Source organism: Electrophorus electricus, chromosome 11 (genome assembly GCF_013358815.1).
Source record: "Electrophorus electricus isolate fEleEle1 chromosome 11, fEleEle1.pri, whole genome shotgun sequence".
Classification (NCBI taxonomy): domain Eukaryota; kingdom Metazoa; phylum Chordata; class Actinopteri; order Gymnotiformes; family Gymnotidae; genus Electrophorus; species Electrophorus electricus.
This window is the reverse complement of record NC_049545.1, coordinates 3,139,628-3,161,160: the sequence shown is the minus strand read 5'-3', so window position 1 is coordinate 3,161,160 and position 21,533 is coordinate 3,139,628. Positions and strand designations below refer to the sequence as shown.

The 21,533-nt window shown below is 48.2% G+C and overlaps 2 protein-coding genes and 1 long non-coding RNA gene across 20 annotated transcripts in view; 2 read left to right on the top strand and 1 right to left on the bottom strand.

Moving 5' to 3' along the window:
- The window catches only part of camk2g2 (calcium/calmodulin-dependent protein kinase (CaM kinase) II gamma 2), a 62,200-nt gene extending 54,438 nt beyond the window's left edge, over window positions 1-7,762 (top strand). For all 18 annotated transcript variants that reach the window (XM_035531370.1, XM_035531369.1, XM_035531365.1 and 15 more), the window contains 4 exons: window positions 3,717-3,792; window positions 4,059-4,153; window positions 4,291-4,539; window positions 5,090-7,762. In XM_035531370.1, the coding sequence (XP_035387263.1) occupies window positions 3,717-3,792; window positions 4,059-4,153; window positions 4,291-4,523 (404 nt within the window). In that variant the 3' untranslated portion in view covers window positions 4,524-4,539; window positions 5,090-7,762. The remainder of the gene's footprint in view (window positions 1-3,716; window positions 3,793-4,058; window positions 4,154-4,290; window positions 4,540-5,089) is intronic.
- LOC118242202 lies at window positions 5,612-9,267 on the bottom strand. Its single transcript, XR_004776643.1, has 2 exons — window positions 9,090-9,267; window positions 5,612-8,486 (listed from the first exon to the last, which is right to left on the bottom strand). It is a non-coding gene; the product is annotated as an uncharacterized LOC118242202 (long non-coding RNA).
- Window positions 9,268-9,416: 149 nt separating this feature from the next.
- Window positions 9,417-20,429, top strand: synpo2la (synaptopodin 2-like a). The gene is made up of 4 exons (XM_027000433.2): window positions 9,417-9,699; window positions 12,707-12,858; window positions 13,187-13,845; window positions 15,614-20,429. The coding sequence occupies exons 1-4, from the start codon at window positions 9,598-9,600 to the stop codon at window positions 18,163-18,165; spliced, it is 3,465 nt and encodes a 1,154-aa protein (XP_026856234.2). The 5' UTR covers window positions 9,417-9,597; the 3' UTR covers window positions 18,166-20,429.
- The last annotated feature ends 1,104 nt before the right edge of the window (window positions 20,430-21,533 follow it).

The window sequence follows — 21,533 nt, the reverse complement described above, 5'->3', positions numbered from 1 at the left end:
CACTACGAGCAGAGAGCAGGTTTAGGAACACTGAATTATGTACAGGCTTCCGCAGACAAATTTGCTTCTCATATTTGATATGACGGCCCCCAGTGATAATTGTTGAAGACGCTAGTTTAGTCTTTTTTAACAGTTATACGATTCAGAAGGATCTCCTTTAGTGCGATCAGGCCCACTGGCTGAGTGCCGGCGCCTTTAGCAAGCCTTCGCCATCCTGCTGCTGACGTCGCGAAGAAGAATCCCAGAGAGGCCACATTCCGTAGTGGAGTGAGACTTTGGGCCTGGACAGAGCAGTCTTTCAGCTCTCCTCCCCCCCACGTCTCCTCTCCATCTCCCCTGCTCTCGCAACGACTCGAGGCGCACGGGGGCAGCAAGTCAAAATTCCACCGCCTGCTCGACGGTGACTGTTCCAGGGTTCCGTTTTTATGCAACTTCCTGCAGGTCAGCGTCTTGTTCTGACTCGCGCGCAGCGCGGTGGACGTCGTTAGCGGCTATAAGCCTGTCTGCATTCAGAATCGTGTAGAAGCATCAGCACACGCGTGCGTACGTGTCCTTGCGGCACCGGCTCACCCCTTCAGAAGAAGCCCACGTGCGTAATGGGCCCATCGCTACCTCGTTCTCATTTTGTGACGCTGCATAAAGAGTCATGCTACTGCATCCAGGTTTATGGAATATGTAATGTCCTTAAATGAAGTGTAAATGTGGTGATGTTGCGTGGAATCTGAGGACGCTGAGCGCAGGCAGATGGAGATCAAAAATGTAGTGTTTCAGAACGCATCGCCGCGCAGGAGCAGGTGTTGGGAACGCGGGACGACTGCTTCTTCCTCCGAGCATGCTGGGGTTTGGTGTTTTCTCTGATGGTTCTCTAAAGAGCTTCCGTTGTACATCACACTCCCACACAAGAATCGAGAACCCAAGGTTAACTGGAGCAGTGGTAAATTTCACGCACATCATGTTCTTTTGCCTTTTGTTTTGTTTTTCTTTTGTTTTGTTTTTCTCCACCCTCCTGCCTTGATTGGCTGTGTTAGCTGTGTTAGCACTGACAGCATAATGGTGAGCACAGAGGTCAGCCTGTGCAGTGTGGAGTCGCTACGTCCTGCTGAGACTCCTCCCTCCTGCCGCCTACCTGCCAGTAAGTCCCCCTTCCCAACCCCCGCCCCCCAAAAAAACCTGTTGTCTGACCCTTGACCTCATCATTTCCCCACTGTCCGTTTCTCCTCAGAGGCCAGTCAGACCTCTAGAGGCTTCCTATTTTATTAAAGTAAGACTCATAATGACCGCAACTGTGTGTGTAGCAGCTTGAGGAAAGCCCAGGTTAGCTCACCCGCCGGTGTGCTCAGGTGTGCTACAGAGTGAGACGTACAGCCACAGTGTCAGGCCTCACCGCAGCTCACTTGGTTCTTAACGGTACACTCAGAAGCCCTCGTACTGCTTCCTTCTGTCTCCTCTTATGGCACTAACACCCTGACATTGCAGCCCCTTCACCGATCTCTCAGTGCTCTGGCAGCTGAGCCCAGGTACCGCGCTGGGACACGGCCCACGCAGATGCAGGGCGCGTAGTCTCGTGAAGTGATGGACTCCTCGTACAGCTGCTGTGGCGCATGTCGCACGACCGACTCCTCAAGGATCGTTACTAAATAAAGAAGAAGCTTTGAATGAGTATAAAATCCCCCTTTTAAGAGGGCCCATTTCCCACGACGTTAATCATCGACCTTTGACATTGAGTGGATCTTTGATGGCGCCTGTAGCGATGTCAGACTCGTCGGATGTAGTCGCGTGCAAAATCTGAAAGGAGCAAAGGGGCAAGTTCCCATAATTTCGCACCCGCGTGCGCCCACATGCCTACAGCTGCCTCGCGTCTCTGCTCAGTGGCGCGTGACATCAAGAGCGGAGTATTAGGGGCAGACTTTTTTTTTTAAAGCTGTTACCACTGCTAGATCTAAAAGAAAACAAAGCGAAATGCTGTGTCGTTCGTGAATATTTGAGCAGCGACGGTGATTGCTGGAGTTCCGAGTCCAACATCGGTGGATTTAAAAATGGGACAAGTGTAAAGTTAAAATGCATAATGTCCGCTTTAACACGATGGTATTCCCGTCTGGAGCGAGACGGGGTCTGTACAGAAACAGCTCTGTATGTGCAGACATAACTGCTCAGGGGATCGTTTATTAAAAGGGATTTGATTCCTGTATAATCCACAGATTAACGCCATATTGTTTCATTTTGGAAACGTTTCATTTCTGAGGTATTTTAGATTGAAATCTCTCACTGCATTGTTAATAGCAGCCAATCATAAACGTGGCCCCTAGCTTAGTGAGCAAGCTCACATGTAGTCATTGCTTTTCCATCCACACCTCCACCCCTGCCATGCCTCCACCACGCCTGCTCCGCCCTGCTGCTCGCTGTGCACTGCTGCCGTTACAGGCCGTGGCTTTACTGCCACCTGCGGCCTGCTTTGTGTACTGCACCTGCCTCAACTCTTAAAGGTCCACTCTGCACCACTGCAGTCTCGCGTCATGATTCAGCTTCCTATGCGTTCCGTTTCCATATACAGCGTGTAGTCTGCTTTAAACCTGTATTGAGGTGGTGTGGTTTGCTGAGTGCTCTGAGTCCTGGTTTGGTTTAGGTCTTTTTTTCCCTTCTTTCCTCTGCGCTGGCTTTCCAGTAGACCAGTCTGCATAGCCTCAATGACTATGCGAAGACAGTTTGGTTCTCGTGACGCTGCTTTGGTTTGCTGTGCCTTAACGTGGCTGGGGTTGATTGCTCCACCCCCCCTTTTTTTTTTGATGGTTTGTGTCGTTGTCTTGCAGCTGCGCAGCTTGAGGACAAGCGTGATGCATGGAGCAGTAGGCGGCATAGCTCCTGCCCTGAGCTGGAGCTTGCTATGCCTGCCCCAGCCTCCAGAGCAGCAGGGGGCAGCAGCTCCCAGCAGTGTAAGTGCTAGAGTGTAGTGTAGAGGTAGAGAGACACGTGGGAGCTTTCAGAGAGGAGAAGCCTTAGTTTGTTGTTGACATCTGCAACTCCTTGTGTATGCCTGTGCTCCTAACACTAACCACAGCAAAACACGTGCACGATAATCCCTAATTCCTGCGTCGCTTCCTCTGTAATTTGGCAGTTTGACCCTCTTCCGTAGTAAACCAGATTAGCATGCAGCCCACACAAGCCATGCTTCTCCTCCTTCCATAAACGTTTTAATTCCGTAGCATGTCAGACACCAGTGCAATACCAACTCCAGTTCTGCAGCTTTTCCCTGGTGTGTTAATATATGCCAGGGCAATAAAGCAGTTCAGGGGAGCGTAGCTAATTTGCTCCGCGCCACGGCTGTGGAGTGTTAGCTCAGGCTGGTGGAAGCGTATCTGACAGTTGTTTTCTACCATCTGACCAGAAACATCCGCGTGCAGGCACAGCGAGATGTGATGAGGTTTTTAAAAAAGCGTGATTTAGGCTACACGAGTGTGATTTACAAAGCGTGGACTCAAAGGCTCTGACGAACTCCAGAAAGCAGCTGTTGAGTCCTGCTTCTTACAGGGTCCGTGTCCTCCACGGCTCAGAGAGAAGCTAGGACAGGACCTCGCTGTAGGGCTCAGGGCGTGGAGGTTGGGGTTCTCATGGGGTGGGATCGGCCAACATGAAGTTTAGAGCTTGGATGTAGCTGGGCGCCACGTGACACGCTGGGTCTGCTGACTCTCACAACTCTCTCCCACCTCTCTGGGCATTAGCACGCAAGCAGGAGATCATTAAGATCACGGAGCAGCTGATCGAGGCCATCAACAATGGAGATTTTGAGGCCTACACGTAAGTTCACAGCCTTCCTTATCTGTACGTATCTCCCTGTACTGAACTATTTCACTACTACCATGTGTACTATTTTTGACTTTTTCTACTATTTTTGACTTTTTAAATTATATTGTTTAAGTTCTAGAATGTTTCATGATTAGTTTTAAGTGATCTTAAGGCCAGTCGTTTTGGGTTTGTTTTGTTTGTTTGTTTGTTTGTTTTTAGTATAAACGTCAAGCCATTTACCATGATGCTTTGCCTGCTCTTACCTCCTCTTGCTTCAGGAGAATCTGTGACCCTGGTCTGACCTCCTTTGAGCCCGAGGCGCTGGGAAACCTGGTGGAGGGCATGGACTTCCACAAATTCTACTTTGAGAACCGTGAGCCTACACGCCTCCCGTCTGTCACTGCATTCACAAACGCGAGCATCCTCGCTTGAGCTGAGCGGGGCAGCAGCGAATCCGTCCGGTTCCCGAGACCGCGTGAGTTTGAGGTTTCTCTCCGTGTCTCTCCGCAGTCCTGAGTAAAAACAGCAAACCCGTGCACACCACCATCCTGAACCCCCACGTGCACCTGATCGGCGAGGACGCTGCCTGCATCGCCTACATCCGCCTGACGCAGTACATCGACAGCCAGGGACACCCACGCAGCTGCCAGTCCGAGGAGACGCGCGTGTGGCATCGCCGCGACGCCAAGTGGCTCAACGTGCACTTCCACTGCTCCGGGGCGCCCGCTGCTCCTCTCCAGTGAACCCAGCCAGGCACAGGTACCGCCAGCCCGGAACGCCACACATGGAGCTTATTAAACTCACGCCAGACAGAATGACCCAAAAGCTAAATGAAAATGTTACTTACAGGCAGTAGTTGGGGAATGCTGTATCCCTGTATCCAGGGATACAGAGCATAGGTCCGTGGCAGGCTGCAAGGCTGGACAGAGCTTCCGAGGAGATCCTTTCCTCCTTCTGCTTCCTCCTCTCTTTTCTTTTTTTCTTTTCTGCAGTGGTTGCGGAGAGGCTACGATTCTCTTCCAGCCTTTTCAGAACTGTTACGTGACCAAGGCAGAAATTTAGAAATGTAAAATAAAGTGTAACACTGTTATTTGCGTTGACCTAACCTCGCCTTCGTGCGGAAAACAACAGAATGATCATTTCTGCAGAAACTGCACATATACAGTTAATATCAGAAGATTAACTCATGTGTGCTGATTCTCAGAGCCGACGTTTTGCTTTCTGACATCTGTAGTATTCTTTGATGAACAGGAGTTGCCTTGAACAAAATCTTCAGCCAAGTGGTCCAATTTCACCGTCTCTTCCTCAGATCGCCTGGATGAGTGGAGTATTTCTTCTCGGTGGTTGGATTGGCGCCAGGAGCCCGGCCGCAAGAGAAAACACGAGGGGGACAAAAAATAAATAAATCACACGACAAAGTTAAAAAAAAAAAAAAAAGAAGGAATTAAATATGAAAAATTTAAAGCCAGCTGTGGCCACCACCACTAGTTCAGTCCAACCGTAGCTAGACGAGGGGGCCGGTTACGGTGGCCCTGCCCTCTGGATGCTGCATGCTTTCTGATGCCCACAGGGGGGCGCTGTCTTGTCCTATGATCCCATCTCTTCTGCCCGTCATTCAGAGAGAGTGTTTAAAGTATTACTATGTTGTAAAATATTGAGATTGTCAATCCTTACACTATTAACAGAGCCGAAAACTGATGGCAGTTTAAATCAGAAATGTGAGTCGTACACGGAGAAGCCGCTGCTTCTGTGGCTGGTGAGTTATTTTGCTTTTCATCTCTCTTTCCTTACAGTGATGCGTGATGCAAAAGGAGATGTGAAGCTGAACTTGTTACTTAGAAGTAAAACCACCAAAGTGTAGAATTTAGACATTGAGTTGTTTTAACAATATTTCTATTTTGTTTGAGGAGAGAGAGAATTGGGGAAGGTTTTATCATTTTGTTGTGCTTGTTGTGGAACTCTTTATTTTTATCTCCTGAATGACGCTGTTCAAAAGTATTTTGTGTTTTCAAAAAAAGTGGATTTTTAAAAGTAGGGCACGATTTACTATAGCTATGTATACATAGGTATTTATAAAGAGAAGGGGAACAAAGATTTAGTGTTAGTGTATAGGGCAAGGAGATATTGAGAGCAATGTTTTGTGTGTGAGTGTGAGTGTGTGTGACTGAGTGGGTGAGTGTGTATGTGTTTGTATGTGGGGAGTGCATTATTTAGTCTCCCTTGGCTCATTGCTCTGCCGTGCTTTAAGAAGCCGTTTTACACATACACGCATGCACGCGCACGCGCACACATACACATACACACACACACACACACACACCAGCATACACATCAGCATAGTCCAGGGTCAGTTTACACACCTGCTTGTCGGTTTGCGGCCTATTGAGCCTGAAGTTGCAGAACTTTAATTTCACTTTGTCGGTGTGTTCTGAGTTTAACGTCTGTCTGGGCACTAGGGGGAGCTAAACACTCTTCACTATTAGCTTGGCTCTTAGCCCTCTCTCTCCCACCCTCTCGCTCTCTCTGATACCCGAATCACCTTCCCTAGGCTTCAGCCAAATGTGGCATATCATTTTTTCTACACTAGCATGTTGGAACTTAGTAGAAATGGCCTGTACTGTTTTGCACAGAAGCCGGAGACGCTATGCTGTTTCGTCCACACAGTGTGGACCTGTCTGCAACTTCGGGTTATGGGAAATCCTTCTCTGATGGTCCATTCCTCTAACAGACCCTGACACCAGCCCATAGTTGTTGCACACTGCCACGGTATTTCTGTGTTTGCGTGTGCGTGTGTGCGTGCGTGTACATGTCTGCACACTTGCCTGTCTGGTGTCTGAAGTCTAAGTCCTGTTCGTGTTGTACTGTTGGACCTCTCGCTCCCTATACTTTCTCCGGGGCTCACTGTGAGTATTGCCTGAGGATGTCTGACCGGAGGGAAGGAAGTGTGGGATTGGCTAGCTGGGAATCATCTGACCGGGGCCTGGATGAGAGAGAGAGAGAGAGAGACAGAGCTGGGAGTCTTAGTTGTGCTAAAAGGTAGTTGGTTTACTGGTTCCTTTTGTGGCAGTTTGTGTTGTAATGTTCCGACGTTAGTGTTCTTAGTGTTGGTGTTTTTTTCTGGATTATATATATATATATTTTTTGAACTGTAAGTATTTATGCAGTGCAGTGCCCATTTGTAGTTGAGGTGCAGAGCTTAGGCTGTGCCAGACATGCACACCATCCCTCCATTTGAATCGTTAAACACACACCCGCGTGCGCACATGCACGTGACCTTCTACCACGCCGCATCTTGAAATCGCAAGTTCACGTTGCAGATCATAACGTGGAGGATATGTCGCCATGTTGACGCTCTGACATAATGTGCTCCCTATAAGGCAAATCTTTGTGTGTGTCTGTGTGAGATCAGAACACTGCTTGTCACCGTGGTAACGTAGTAGCGTGTGATTGTCAGTGACTCCGGAGGGCCTAAGCCCCATATGTAGGCCCTTCACTTTGTCCTAGACCATAGTTCTTGATCCATAGTACTTAGCAGAGTTAGACAGCCAATAGACAAGAGGTGTTGACAAATTATTCAAAGACAGAAAGTATATAATATATATCCAGGGTTCACTGGTCTCAGTCAGGCCTGGCAAACGGCTCTCCAGCCAGTCACGGAGCTCCCAGCGAGGCAGTGGGACCACCATCATGCTTGGTTTCGTTGATTTGCACTCCAGTGTAGTGTGTGTACAGTTCCAGTGTGACTTTTGTTTGTCTCTTGAGTTTTTTGTTGGGGGGGGCGGGGCGGTTGTCTTGAGTAGTGTCTGTTCTGTCTCAGTTGCCCTGTCCTGAGGTCTGGCATCGTGGGTCCACACAGCCATGGGAACTGGTCACGTGAAAGAGCACAGCATGGTTTAACTTCATAGTACTGACGAGAGGAAAGCACTTGTCACAAAGACGGTGGGCGTGGAGAGGAGCATTCCAGACAGAGCTCTGAAAAACGTACCTGTTAGACAGTGGGCAGTTAGCTTGCGAGATGAGGGATGATTTGATATACTAACTGAAACTTTGAAAGGCCATTCACTTTACGAACCACACCATACCATATATGCAGTTGGACAGAAGGAGGAAAAAATATGCATGTCTGCTCTGGTAATATTTTTCACTGTCTGTGTTTACTTAAAATGGATATCTATCTATCTATATTTACGTGTTACCTGCATTCTCAAGGTAATTAAAATATGGCTCTGTTTCAAATGCTAAAATGAAATGGTGTGTATCACGATAAAAAAGGATAAAAAAAGATAAACAAAGCCTTAGCTTGGTATGTTCCCCAGATTCTAGTCATTTTATTGCATTGTTACCATATGATGGGGCTACATATAACTATACTCTGAGTTTTTATTGAATGCTGGATTTTTGCATGACCATACAGTTAATAAAACATAAAACCATTAGTTTAAAAATATCAAGTGTTTGTTTGAATGTTGGTAGATCTTCATAATAGCTTTGTTATTATTGAAACATCTGAAAGTATTTAATAAAAATAACATTGAAACATAAGTGTTTGTATTTTCTTAATCAAATATGAGTGAAGTGCTTTTCACTCAAACGGCCAAGAGAAGGTCTTCGGGTAACTGGAAGTGATTAGGTCAGATGTCCACCATGTCCTGATGGACGGCTTCTGGTGTGACCTGCAGAAAGTGAGGCATGGCTAGAGAGCTCCACTTTTACACACACGCGCGCACACACGCGCACACACACACACACACACACACACACACACACACACACACACACACACACACACACACACACACACACAGAGAGACATAGAAATATATATGCTTGGGAACAAAGCCCCAATATTTTATTTTTTCTTCATTTAGTGTTCTAAAGAAAGTATATGTAATATATATATAAATAAGTATATATAATATATAAGTATATATAATATAAGAATGTTTTGCTGCAGCTCTCAGAGCTGAAGGACTGCCACTGGGAAAATGTGTCACTTTGTTAGCTGTGATTGATTGCTCAGGCCTGGAGTAGGTGGTGATCCCCCCCTGAGCCGATGGGCTTTGCTCACCAAGCCTCTCCTGACCACACAGCCCAGTATAAACCAGCATATAGTTCATTAACACCAAGCCTCTCCTGACCACACAGCCCAGTATAAACCAGCATATAGTTCATTAACACCAAGCCTCTCCTGACCACTCATCCCAGTTTAGAACACACTTGTCGAGGTAGCAGAGAGTCAAGCATACATATAAACCAGCATATAGTTCATTAACAGTCTCTCAAATTACAGCCTTGAAAAACAATCTTACCTGTCAGAACAACTTTGTGCCAGTTTTCCAGGCATCCAAAGCAGTTGGGTAGGTATACTATTTTTAGTAAGTCTTTCCTATTTTACCCCAACCTCTCTAAAGTCAGTCTAGTTTGAGTGACAGGACAAGTGTTACCAGGCCCTCCTTAACCTGGCATACAACTCCACCATGTAAGTAGATGTGGGTGGCTCCTCCATTCTCCCTCTCTCTCTCACTTTCTCTTTCTCGCTTTCCCTTCCTCTTCCTCCCTCCCCATTTTAACTGCTGCTCTGCCCCCATCACCAGCCCCCAGCTCCGAGAGTGGGAGGGGGGTCTCTCACGCTCCGTGCATGCATGTGTGACAGAGGGAGAGAGCGAGGATTCAGCCTGACATACAGAACGTGGTCCCAGCAACATTGTTGTGGCTGTAGAGAGCATGCTCCTCTCTGAGGGGGCCCTGCAATACACAGAACCTCGACACTGAGGGCCCCCCCAGACCTGTGCAGGCAGAGAGCACCAACAGTGAACCATGGTGGCAGAGGAGGTCATCGTCACGCTGTCCGGTGGAGCTCCGTGGGGCTTCAGGCTCCAGGGGGGAGTGGACCAACAGAGACCGCTGCAGGTGGCCAAGGTATGGCTTAGAGGGGAGCTGCCATAATTCAACAGCTCAGCTCCACAGAGTAAATCTGGTTTGTTGTTTCTTGCTTGTTTTTGTTCTGTTTACTTGTACTTGTTTGTTTTGGTCTTTGCACCAGTCCATACATTGTTCCATGGGCTAGCAGGAGAGGCCCTGGAGCTGGTTTGCTCTGGAATGAGTTGTTTGAAGACATGCGGGTGATTGACAGACGTGAACTTTAACCGTATCTCTCAGAATGCAGGCAAGCCATGCGGTGCCTGTTCTTTTAATGGCAATGTCCGCTGAATAAACATTACACACAATCTGAATATTTACGTATCAATTTTCAATTAATTTTAAATATTTTTGATAAACAGCCCAATTTTGGCAGCAAAAACTATAAGATAAGACTCTCGAGTGTGTTTATTAAATGTGATATTTAAAGCTCTTTAGCCTTAGGGCTGAATTTTGAAGTTCTGAGAACTTCCTCTGAACTTTCAGAAATGGGATTGCAAATCCATGTAGTTGGGCACTCTAAAAATTAAATCAAAAATATTTAATATATAAATTAAGTCAAAATATTTCATACATATTATTGTTTATAACGGAAAACCTTAACAAAGTAGCGGATTTTCACAAACGGTCTCTGACCAGACAACAACCCTCCAAAGTCTTTAATAGCTTCCCATTCCTGTTATTTGAGAGGAACCCACTTTTTCTCCATCTTAGGGTGGGCGTTCTATCTCCAGACAGGATATCGCTTCCTGCATTGTATATGCACATGGTTCCAAGTGGATTTACCAAGTGTTATCCATGCAGAACATTTTTTTTGATAGCAGTCTATTCTGGGCTGTTCTAGTAGATTGCTCAAAGAGGTTTTTTCTAATGGGGTCATCTTAATGTCAAGGAAGATGTTTCAGCATTAACAACAAAAATAATGATCATTTGCCTTGCATCTGTGTGCCTGGTGTTGTATCTGCGTGCCTGGTGTTGTATCTGCGTGCCTGGTGTTGTGTCTCTGTGTTTCGTGTTGTGTCTCTGTGCCTTGTGTTGTGTCTGGTGTTGTATCTGTGTGCCTGGTGTTATGTGTCTGTGTTTGGTGTTGTCTCTGTGCTTTGTGTTGTGTCTGGTGTTGTATCTGTGTGCCTGTTGTTGTTTCTGTGTGCCTGGTGTTTTACCTTTTTAAATGACTGTTTATTTCCAGGTTCACTAAGAGCAGCTGTAATTTCTGTACGATATTTGACAGTGAAACTCTTTTGAATGTTGTTCTTCTCCTGATTCCCTGATAAGCTGCTGAGGTGTGGCTTTGCAGAGTCTCATTTCTATCATATTGTAATCCGACGCCTGCGTCTGAGTATTAGATCACAGGCTATGTGTGTATGCGTGTGATCACAGGCTGTGCATATGAGCTCTCACGTTATCATCATAATGAGATGATTTGATAGGATTCTTATCTTAGCTCTGATCACAGATCAGTGCTGCTGTGCTTCCCTACCAGTGACTGACTGAGCTCAGAGCAGGTGTTCCAGCACTGGGTGTTTGAAATGTCACATTAACAAGCTCGAGTGGTAGACTGATATTCTATCAGGAGGAGGAGCCTGCCCCCCAGGTTAGAGACCTGGACAAGATTCGATTCAATTTACACTCCTGAATGTCAGCTGAATGTATTTTTAGACCTATTAAAATATAAATATGTTTTTTACAGTGGGTGTCACTGGCGCTGAGAGGAGGGGCATTTATAATGGAGATTCTTTATTTTTCCTAGTTTGACTTGGAGAATGTGATGTAGTAGAATTTACCTCATCACCTGATGTGGCCTCTCAGCTGGAGGGAGGGTCCAAGCCCCGCCTCCTCCGGCTGTCATTATAAGATGTGAGATGTGTGACTGCTCCTCTGCAGGGTTAGTGAGACTATAAGCACTGAATGCTGATCTCAGTGCAAATACATCAAAACATTCATTCAAGCAAATTCATCTGAAGTACCATATACAACCTTATCCTTATACCATATACATTCTTTATGCTCATTTTGAAGATACAAGGAGAGAAGTAAACATGACAGCAGAAAATAGCCAGTGACAAGGTTATTTATCCTTTACAAAAACGACCTTCATGATTTTGATGTAGGTTTTGTTTTAAGACTTTTTTTTTTTACATTCAGTGTATATATGAGCGTGTTAGACATCTCAATCCAAAGCCATGCACACTGTTGTGGAATTATCTCTGTGGCTGCGTAAGCCGCCATTTCTGGGAAGGCTCTCCACACACAGAGTGGGAATATGTGCCCATTCAGAGCTTTTGTCGGGTCAGGACTCGGAGCAGTCCCCTGGAGTTCCTCCACGTAAAATTCCTCAAGCCATGTCTTCATGGACCTGCATTGTACACACAGTCATAGGCAAGTCGCAACAGGAAGTGGGCTTATCCAACCTGGGGCCACAAAGTCGGAAACAAAACAGCCCCAAACCATTATCCCTCCTCCATCAAAATTCCAGTTGCACTATTCCATTAGGTAATATTTTCTCACCACCTACCCAAACCCAGATTCATCAAACAGACTGCCTCGATTCAGAACCCTGTATGTGGCTGAGATATGGTCTCTACTGGGTCCTTCCTTTCCACAGTAAAAGAACTTACAGTTGGCCCAGGCAGATGTAGCAGGACAGATATTTCAAAAATGACTTGTGATGAAAGTGGCATCCTATAACAGTGCCACAAGTCAATGAACTCTTAAGTCCAACCCGTTCTATTGTGTTTGTGTACGGAGGTGGCCTGTGATGTGCTGTGTTTCATATACCTGTGATCAATGGGTGTGGCTAAAACACCTGAACTGCTTAATTAGGAGGCGTGTCCGTGTCTTAACGGCCACGTGGTATATCACTTTCTGGAGTTTATTTTTCTTTCATTCTTCACTTTTCCTTCTCTCTCACTGAAGAAGGCATTCCCTCACACTCATGCTTTCCATCCTCGGTCATTAAGCGTCGTGTGTGTGTGGCTGCCGTGCCATCTCCCCTCTGCCGCCGCAGGTGCGGAAGCGCAGCAAAGCTTGCAGGGCGGGGCTCAGAGAGGGCGACGAGTTGGTGGCCATCAACGAGAGCCCGTGCGCCAGCCTGTCCCACGCTCAGGCCATGCTCCTCGTCGACAGCATCCCCGGAGCACTACGCATCCGGGTGAAGAGGTAACCTAGTCTCTCCTCACACTCCCACTCAAACAACAGTCTTACGAAGTGCTGTCCGATATTCCACAGCACAAACGCTTTGATTTTTAGATGGGCCAGATGATGTGCGTTTGACACGGTTGCTCAAAATCAGGGGAAAACATGTTCCAGTTTGTTAAAGTTACAAGTAAAGTAAACAGTAGTGAAAAGACATCTGCCTTTTGATGCAATACAGGTCATTTTCTAAGAACATTTAGCATTTGTAGTTGTCATTGTACCGCTCTGATCTTTGTTTGCCATGGATGGTCCTGTTTTTTAACTGCCTTTACTGTTTTGATCCCCATGTTAGGGCGCCGGTAGGCTTCCAGTCAGTGGTTCTGGTGGCCCGAGCTCCTTCTCCCCGCATTGATAAAGAGTACCGTGCCTGCCTTCAGGTCAAGTCCCCGACCGACACCAAACCGCAGCAAGCGAGCGTCCAGCAGGTGCCCACTCCCGGCCGCGGCGGGCTGACGTCTCCTCCGGGCAGCGAGGCGTACTACGGTGAGACGGACAGCGATGCGGACCTGGCCGGAAACGACAGGCAGCGGCGGGCCAAACACCGCAGCCCCAGCGGTTCACCGGGGAAGGCGGGCCGCACCTCGCCCGAGGGCGGTGAGACCTCGGAGATGAGCGGCTACGACAGCGCGCCTGATGCCCAGGCCTACTCCGCGACAGAGCAGGGCGAAGCCCCGGTGGTCTACCAGCCCTGTCCGTCTGCAGCCTGGTCCTCGCACGCCTCCCCGGAGACGTCCTCGGTGAGCACCGATGACCACAGCGCGCAGGATGCAGTGGTGGAGGAGGACGGCGGGTTCCAGGAGCTCGCCAACGTGCCATTTGTGTCTCCAGAGAGAGCGAGAGAGGCCCTGATGCTGACTTCCCGGAGCCAGCTGGTGCCCATTGTGGGGCCCGTGGACAACCCGGTGGACGAGGAGCTCACCCTGACCTACATGGCTAAGGCAAAACAAGCCAGTGAGTATCTAACAACCGGGCTTTAGTTTCTGACCTGCCATCTTTAGTTTTTGATGTCTGCTATTCCTAAAAGAGATTACAAGCATTTCTAAGTGGGCCCCTTTTCTCTGAAAAAGGCACTTGTAACCTCAACAGACTCCAAAATTGTCCACTAGAGCTGCTGGCCTGCCGTTGTGTGTGGCTTGTGCTTTGAATGTCACCACTTGTCTCAGGTAATGTAATTAGCTTATGTTTTTAAATGGCAATGTGATAGTTGTGCCCAGAACCTCTTGAGGTGCAGAGCTGCTGGCTAACTGAGACAGGATGAGGGTCTATATTTGTCGTGTAGCTCTGTGGGTACACTGCTGTCATGGGGTTGGCCAAAGTAGCTCCAGCTGTTCTCTGGTGTCAAACAGCAGTGACCCCCACCCACACCCATATCACATCTCACTACCCTGAACTTATACACCTCGTCTTTCAAATGACGGCCCCCCCCCCCCTTACACACACACACACACACACACACAGACACACACACACACACACACACACACACACGCACCTTGACACATACGCACGTGTATGGAAAATTACTACTAATTAACATTACCTTTTCTCATTCGCCGTACATTTATGTCTACAAAAGTGGCACCCAGGCCTACAGACTCATTTACACTCATGCACTGCTATTTACAGAATGTGCATGTTGATAACTGCCAGGCGTAACAGACAGTTGTGACACCAGCCATGAAGCGCAGCTGAATACTCTGTTTATCCATCTACGTGTGTGTGGTCAGCGGGTCTCCGAATTCCATGTTTGTTCTTTATTGTGGAATGGTTTTATTGACAGTAATTGTTTTCTTTAGAAGTAATACTCAGAGCATTGTAGGAACAGATAAACTGACCTTGTACATGTGAATCCAACACCTAAAAAAGGTATCATGTGAGCGAACAATGGCCATGATGTTCCAGTGTTAGAAATTCAGAGAAGAGTGAAAAATGACTTCAATGTGAGGCCTGGGGACCAACGGCCAGCCTCCAACCGACGGCTGCCACATGAAAATGTACTCATTGCTATTTGAGGACATGCTGTTTCAGGAGGTAAAGGAAATAACCCACTGTAAATCTCTGGACAAGGGCGTTCCCAAGGCCCAACCATGCACTGTGCCTTTGGCAGCAAAATGAGCTACGGTAATACATTTATTCCAGGCCTGAAATGATACACTACAAGAATCAAATTAACAAGAATTCGTTCTCAGATTTAATAAGCCACAGAACTGCTAAGCAATTCTGTTCTTCTCATAGAGTCATGGCACATTAAAAGATGGCAAAAAGGATTCTTATTTAATGCTCTCTAGTGGTATATGAAAGAGTAGACGCTTTTAAAAAAAAGCACCATCATCTTCGGGCTCCAGTTCCAGTTGATCATCAAAAGGGGCTCCGGATGTCACGGCTGCAGTCATAACACTCCATCCCAGCCCATGAGAATCCTAAGCATGGAATCTCGCTGAGGTCAACACTACTGTGTGGACAGGGGGATTTAAACCCACAGTTCACATTGGTGGTATTGCCAGAGATCTGAGGTGGTATAACAAATGCATCAGCCGTATTCCATGCGCATTGCACACGGTGCTTTTTCTATGCTGGGAGAGATGATGCTCATATATCATATCTAAGTACCATGAAGATGAGTGGCTGACGAGCTGCAAGTTCTCCAGCTGTATGTTACAGCTTGTAGTCTTCCTCGTGGTTTGTCATGATCCTGTCTTTTCCTTTCATGTCTCTGTAGAACTGAACCGTGGTGAGACGCTACAGGACAAGCAGGTAAAAGAGGCTCGGACCAAGTGCCGCACCATCGCGTCCCTGCTGACCGATGCACCCAACCCCCACTCCAAGGGCGTTCTGATGTTCAAAAAACGGCGCCAGCGCTCAAAGAAATACACGCTGACCAGCTACGGCAGCGTGGACGAGGACACACAGCCGGACTCCCAAGAGGAGGACGGCCTGTTCCCTGGCAGCGAGTCGGAGCTCGACGAGGAAGGGTTTAGCGCGGCGCCCGATCCCACCTGGGACGGCGACTACCTGGACATGTTGGAGAGGAGGTCGGCGTCGCGGGGCATGGAGGAGGAGAGGACCGCCGCCCTGAGCCCCGGCCTGAGCGACAGCTCGGGGAAAGGGGTGCAGATGTTTGAGCAGCAGCGGAAGAGAGCCGAGGAGCACGCGAGGAAGGTGTCTGCCGCGCCGCCGCAGCAGGCTCGGATCTGGAACCCGTCGCAGGCTGAAAAGCCAACGCAGCCTCTGCCTGCACAGACCCAAACGCAGAACAAACCCAGCGTCCAGCCACCGCTGGTGGCACCGAAACCTGCCAGGCCGCCGCCGGCGGTGATGCTGCAACAGAACGCTCCAGCGACAGAGATGCTCACCGCAGCGCACTCGCTAATCCCAGCCCCGCCACCCCAAGGCACCCCTTCTGCTGTTAGTGGGGATGCTGCCACCGCAGCGATTGCGGCCCCTGCCGAGGTACCTATAGGCTCTCTGTTGTTACCTCCCACATCAGCTGGAATGCCCCCTCCTCCCACCCCTCTGCCAGAGCTGCCCCCCAGTTCAGTACTGAACCGCACTGCCCGCCCCTTCGCTCCAGGCTTCATCACCCACAGAGCCTCCACCGCACCTGTGCTCTTCTGCCCCTCCGTGCCTAAGAAGACCCCCAGACCGGTGTCGGTGGCCGTGATGGCACCGTCGGAGGAGACGGCCAAGGACGGAGCCCCTGCCAGCATCAGAGAAATCCAGTGGAGCAGGCCTCCTGCAGCTGAGCCCACCGCACCTGTCTGTGCGTCCCCTGAGCCACACCCACCGGCTCCGGTGCGGCCGGCTGCTCCGCACGCAGCATCGTCTGCTGCACAGGTCGCAGCAGCCGCTGGTTCATCAGGTCCCACTGCCGTTCCCACCGCTGCTCCCCATGCTGGGCTCCCAGATCACACCAGTGGAATTTCCGTGGCATCCTCTGGGGCCCCTGCAGCTGAGACACCGGCGATTCCTGCGTCCCCTACTGGCCCTGTGACCATTTCAGCTCCCATAACCCTTACCAGCTCTGTGACCCCTGTGTCTCCTGTAGCGTACCGAGAGAAAGCTCCGGGCGCAGGCGGCCGAACTGGTATCCTGGAAGGAGCTCGCCGCCGAAGTACCAATAAGCCCATGTTCCGGGTATTCGACAGCAAGAAGAACTCCCCCAACCCGGAGCTGCTGTCTTTGGTGCAGAACTTAGATGAGAGGTCAAAGCATCTCTGTCCGGAGCCCGTCGTGCTCGCTGAAGATGATTGCTTTGCCATAGAGGAGCGGAGGGGAAGGATGCCTCCTCCGGTGGCGCCCAAGCCTCGCGTCATGTTGGACACGTCCCTGATCCGGCAGGCAGAGGGGAAGGGCGCCGAGCTCTTTGCACGCAGACAGAATCGAATGAATTTCTACGTAGTGGATTCCATGCCCACTGCCCCACAGCAGCTGCACACACTGCCTCAACAGTCAGTGATGGCCATGATCAGACTACAGGAGCCCCCGCCCTCCCACTGGAAGTACTCCCCGAACGTCCGCGCCCCTCCTCCCATCGGGTACAACCCTCTGCTGTCCCCTTCTTGCCCCCTGGGAGTACAGCGTGGAGGTGCAAGGGCTCCACAGGAAGGCCCCAAGGTGGGCAAGAGTCGTTACGGCGTCCAAAAGGAAGGTATAAGAGCCATTGACTTCATGAGGCGGCAGCCTTATCAGCTCAACCCAGCCATGTTCAGCTTCGGAGGCAGCTCAGACACGCACTCTTCAGCTGCCTCCTACCAGAGGCAGCTGCAAGAGGGCCACACCCTGACCCAGCCCAGGCAGGTGCCCATGAAAGCAGCTCGAGTCTACGAGATCAAGCGCTTCTCCACTCCCACGCCCATGTCGGCACCGACACTAACACCTACAGTGATTGCCCCACGCGCACAGACCACGCTGGGGGAGCCGCTGTCTCGCTCTGACATGACGTCTCCGCTATCGGAAATGGCTTTCCTTCCACCTCAAGGTGTGCCCGAACCCACTCCCGCACGAGCACCAGGCTTGCCAGAGCTCCCCAACATGTTGACTGCGCCCACACCTCACCCTACACCCTACTCACCCCCAAGCCCTGTGTCCAGCAGGTTCAACGTAAGCTGCCCTGGGCTCCAGGCAGCCAAACAGTTCAAAAGTGCCCCTGAGCTTAGTAGCCTGCCCCTCAGCACCCTGAGGCCCCCAGTGCAAGCACCCAAGCCACGCTTCGTCGCTAATCGAGTGGGCATGCAGCCCCATGTCTGGAGGCCCGGAGCTCTGCAGCACTGAGTGGGAAACCCTGTCTATCACAAAAAATGTCACCCTGGTCCCCCCCCCAAAAAAAACGTTCCTCGAGCAAAGGAAGTGTAGAAGCAGATTCAATTAAAAATGCTGGGGCGGGGGTACATTTGTTTACTGATGAATATTGTTTAGTTATTTAATGAATGCAAATTTCTCAAAAACATTTCCAGCTGAATTTTTAGCTTTCCATATTGTCATTTTAAGGAAATTAGTATTAAATTCTATTTTTAAGATCATCGTTCAGAAACCAGGGCAGTGACCTGAGCAGAGTAGCTCATCTTGTAGAACAGTCTTCAGTGACTCACTGGGTATTGGGTTACAACATTATCTCACGCAAACAGTGAGCATCTCAGGAACAAAATCACACGAAGAAGTACAAAGTACTTAACATGTACAACAATGGAAAAATGACTTGACTGACAGTACTGAATTATTCTTAGAAGTGGGACATTTTCTCTGATGATGTCCTGTCTCAACACGCCACTCTATCCAGCAGTTTGCTTAGAGTTTGTTTCAGGTTTCTCTGCTGGATCTTTCTTGCTGGGCCTTGGATGGCCAAGAAATGTCCAAGGATGCAATGGACCTGGAAAGCAGTGTCCAAACAGACATGGAAGACTGTGTCCAAATGGACCTGGAAGGCAGTGTCCAAACAGACATAGAAGGCAGTGTCCAAATGGACCTGGAAGACTGTGTCCAAACAGACATGGAAGACTGTGTCCAAACAGACATGGAAGACTGTGTCCAAACAGACATGGAAGGCAGTGTCCAAACAGACATGGAAGGCAGTGTCCAAACAGACATGGAAGACTGTGTCCAAACGGACCTGGAAGACTGTGTCCAAACAGACATGGAAGACTGTGTCCAAATGGACCTGGAAGGCAGTGTCCAAACGGACCTGGAAGGCAGTGTCCAAATGGACCTGGAAGACTGTGTCCAAACAGACATGGAAGGCAGTGTCCAAACAGACATGGAAGGCAGTGTCCAAATGGACCTGGAAGGCAGTGTCCAAACAGACATGGAAGACTGTGTCCAAATGGACCTGGAAGGCAGTGTCCAAACAGACATGGAAGACTGTGTCCAAATGGAAAGGCAAGCTGAGTGTTGCTGCAGGCTCTCCTGGCTCTCACAGGCCTATCAGAAACGGTATCTCTTCTGGCAGTACCCAGGCAGGACAGGTGCATGGATGTCACAGCCTATTTGTGGGAGCAAAGTAAACAGCAAACCGGCACAATCCCAGTGGTTCCAGAATGCCTGTGGGGCCTTCGCATCTTATGCACGTTATACTAATCTGAAGACATAGAGAAAATCATATGGGCTTTTTTAAAATTTATTTGAACAATGACTTTCCAGACTATGGGCTCAAGCCAGGAAGTGTTAAAAGGTACAATGAAGAAGACAGCCAGGAGTCAGGCATGAAGACGGCCTGAAGTGTGAGCAATCGGAGCGGTGTTTTCTGGCACTAGAGATGACAACTGGAGCAGTGTTTTCACATAACCGACGTCCCCGGCCTTGCTGAGCTGTCACTCGGCGTGAGTTTAGAAAGGTTATTTACCAGACCATTTCAGTGAGGCAGCAGGTTCTGGTTACCTGCCTCCTCCATCATGTCACGGAGGGGCGTGTGGTGCGGTGACAGTGACACAGAGGAATTCCAAGCCTGTCTGTGGTAAATGTGATATTTTGGGCATGAGCTGAAAAAGTCGTCGTTATGAGAGAACATGAAGCTGTAAGCCAGGCTGATCTGTATTCAGGCAGCATCGAAGGAAACAGTAGGAAGTAGTAGAGGAAGTCTAGGTGGAAACAATTCTGCACTAACGCATATATGAGATGCTTGAAGATTCAATAAGCAGTGGGCTATGAGGGCTAACAGTTATTTGTTTTGTGATGCATCTTTGTTTTTGAATTATTTTGTGAAACGTTGAATGAGACAGTGTTGAACATCTCACACTATGATCGTGTCTATCTCCTGTCTTCATTGGATAACACTTTACTCTGTGAACTATACAATTAAAGCTTTAGAATGGTTGTTATTATAATGATTATTCTAGTGCGCAGTGCTGAGTTATCAGTATGTTTAAAAATGACAATACTGTATTTTTAAATGTGCTTTCTGTAATTGAATTTGTAGAATTTTAGGGAAATATGATAGTGAATGTAAAAGTGTATCGGGTGTTTGTGGAGCAATAGTATAGAGAATTGAATGAGTTCTGATGGGGAAAATGTTATTTTTCATGAAATAAAGAATTTGAAAATTTCTCAGTGACTTTATTTGTTACAGCACGCTTCCCCATACATTACACTGCACTTTTACAAATGGCAAAATTACCAGTATACTTAAGCCACACAAACAAACTGGGACGTTTCCCTGAAGTCAGAAGTGAGTGGTGAGAAACACACGAATTTAATTTGTCGAAAGACAAAAGAACAAAAAAAAAGACCAGCTGTTTAGCATCGTAGCTGATTTGAGCAGGCTCGCAAAGTCTTGAGCTGGCTGGCAGGGATACACGAGGAGATGAAATGCGTGGGAATAGATGACAAGTAGAAATAGATGAGTGGATGAATCAATAAACTGGTGACTGAGTGGGGAATTGGACCATACCAGGCATAAACAAAAACATAGTCAATGAAATGAAAGTATGAATTTATAAATGTCTTCAAATCGTAAAACAAGTAGGTTTTAATGTAATAAACCAGCTTTGCCATTCTAGCCAAAAGGCTGTGTGAGCAGAGCAGAGTCACGTGGGGTAGGTAAGACACAGTGGGAATGAGAAGGGTCACGTGGGGTAGGTAAGACACAGTGGGAATGAGAAGGGTCACGTGGGGTAGGTAAGACACAGTGGGAATGAGAAGGGTCACGTGGGGTAGGTAAGACACAGTGGGAATGAGAAGGGTCACGTGGGGTAGGTAAGACACAGTGGGAATGAGAAGGGTCACGTGGGGTAGGTAAGACACAGTGGGAATGAGAAGGGTCACGTGGGATAGGTAAGACACAGTGGGAATGAGAACCACAAACACATTCATAACCCAACTATCCCCCTATTATATATTGATTCAGTTCTATTGTGAAGTTAAAGATAAAGCTGTATCGCAATAACGCAGGGGACCTTTTATAAGGTAGACCAAGGCTACAGAAACTACCTATTTTCTTACATTTGTTTTTCTCTACATTGAATTGATTTTTTTTTTAAACATTTCTAACTATATATTAGCAATACACAATAAGTTGCTCTCCTTAGTCAACAGGACACAAAGAAACTGAACCATGTTCAAAACCAAATTGGCATACAATTGACTTCCTGTTAATGATAAATGATTCCTGTTAAATAAATCTATTATGTTTAAATATATTTTATATGTTG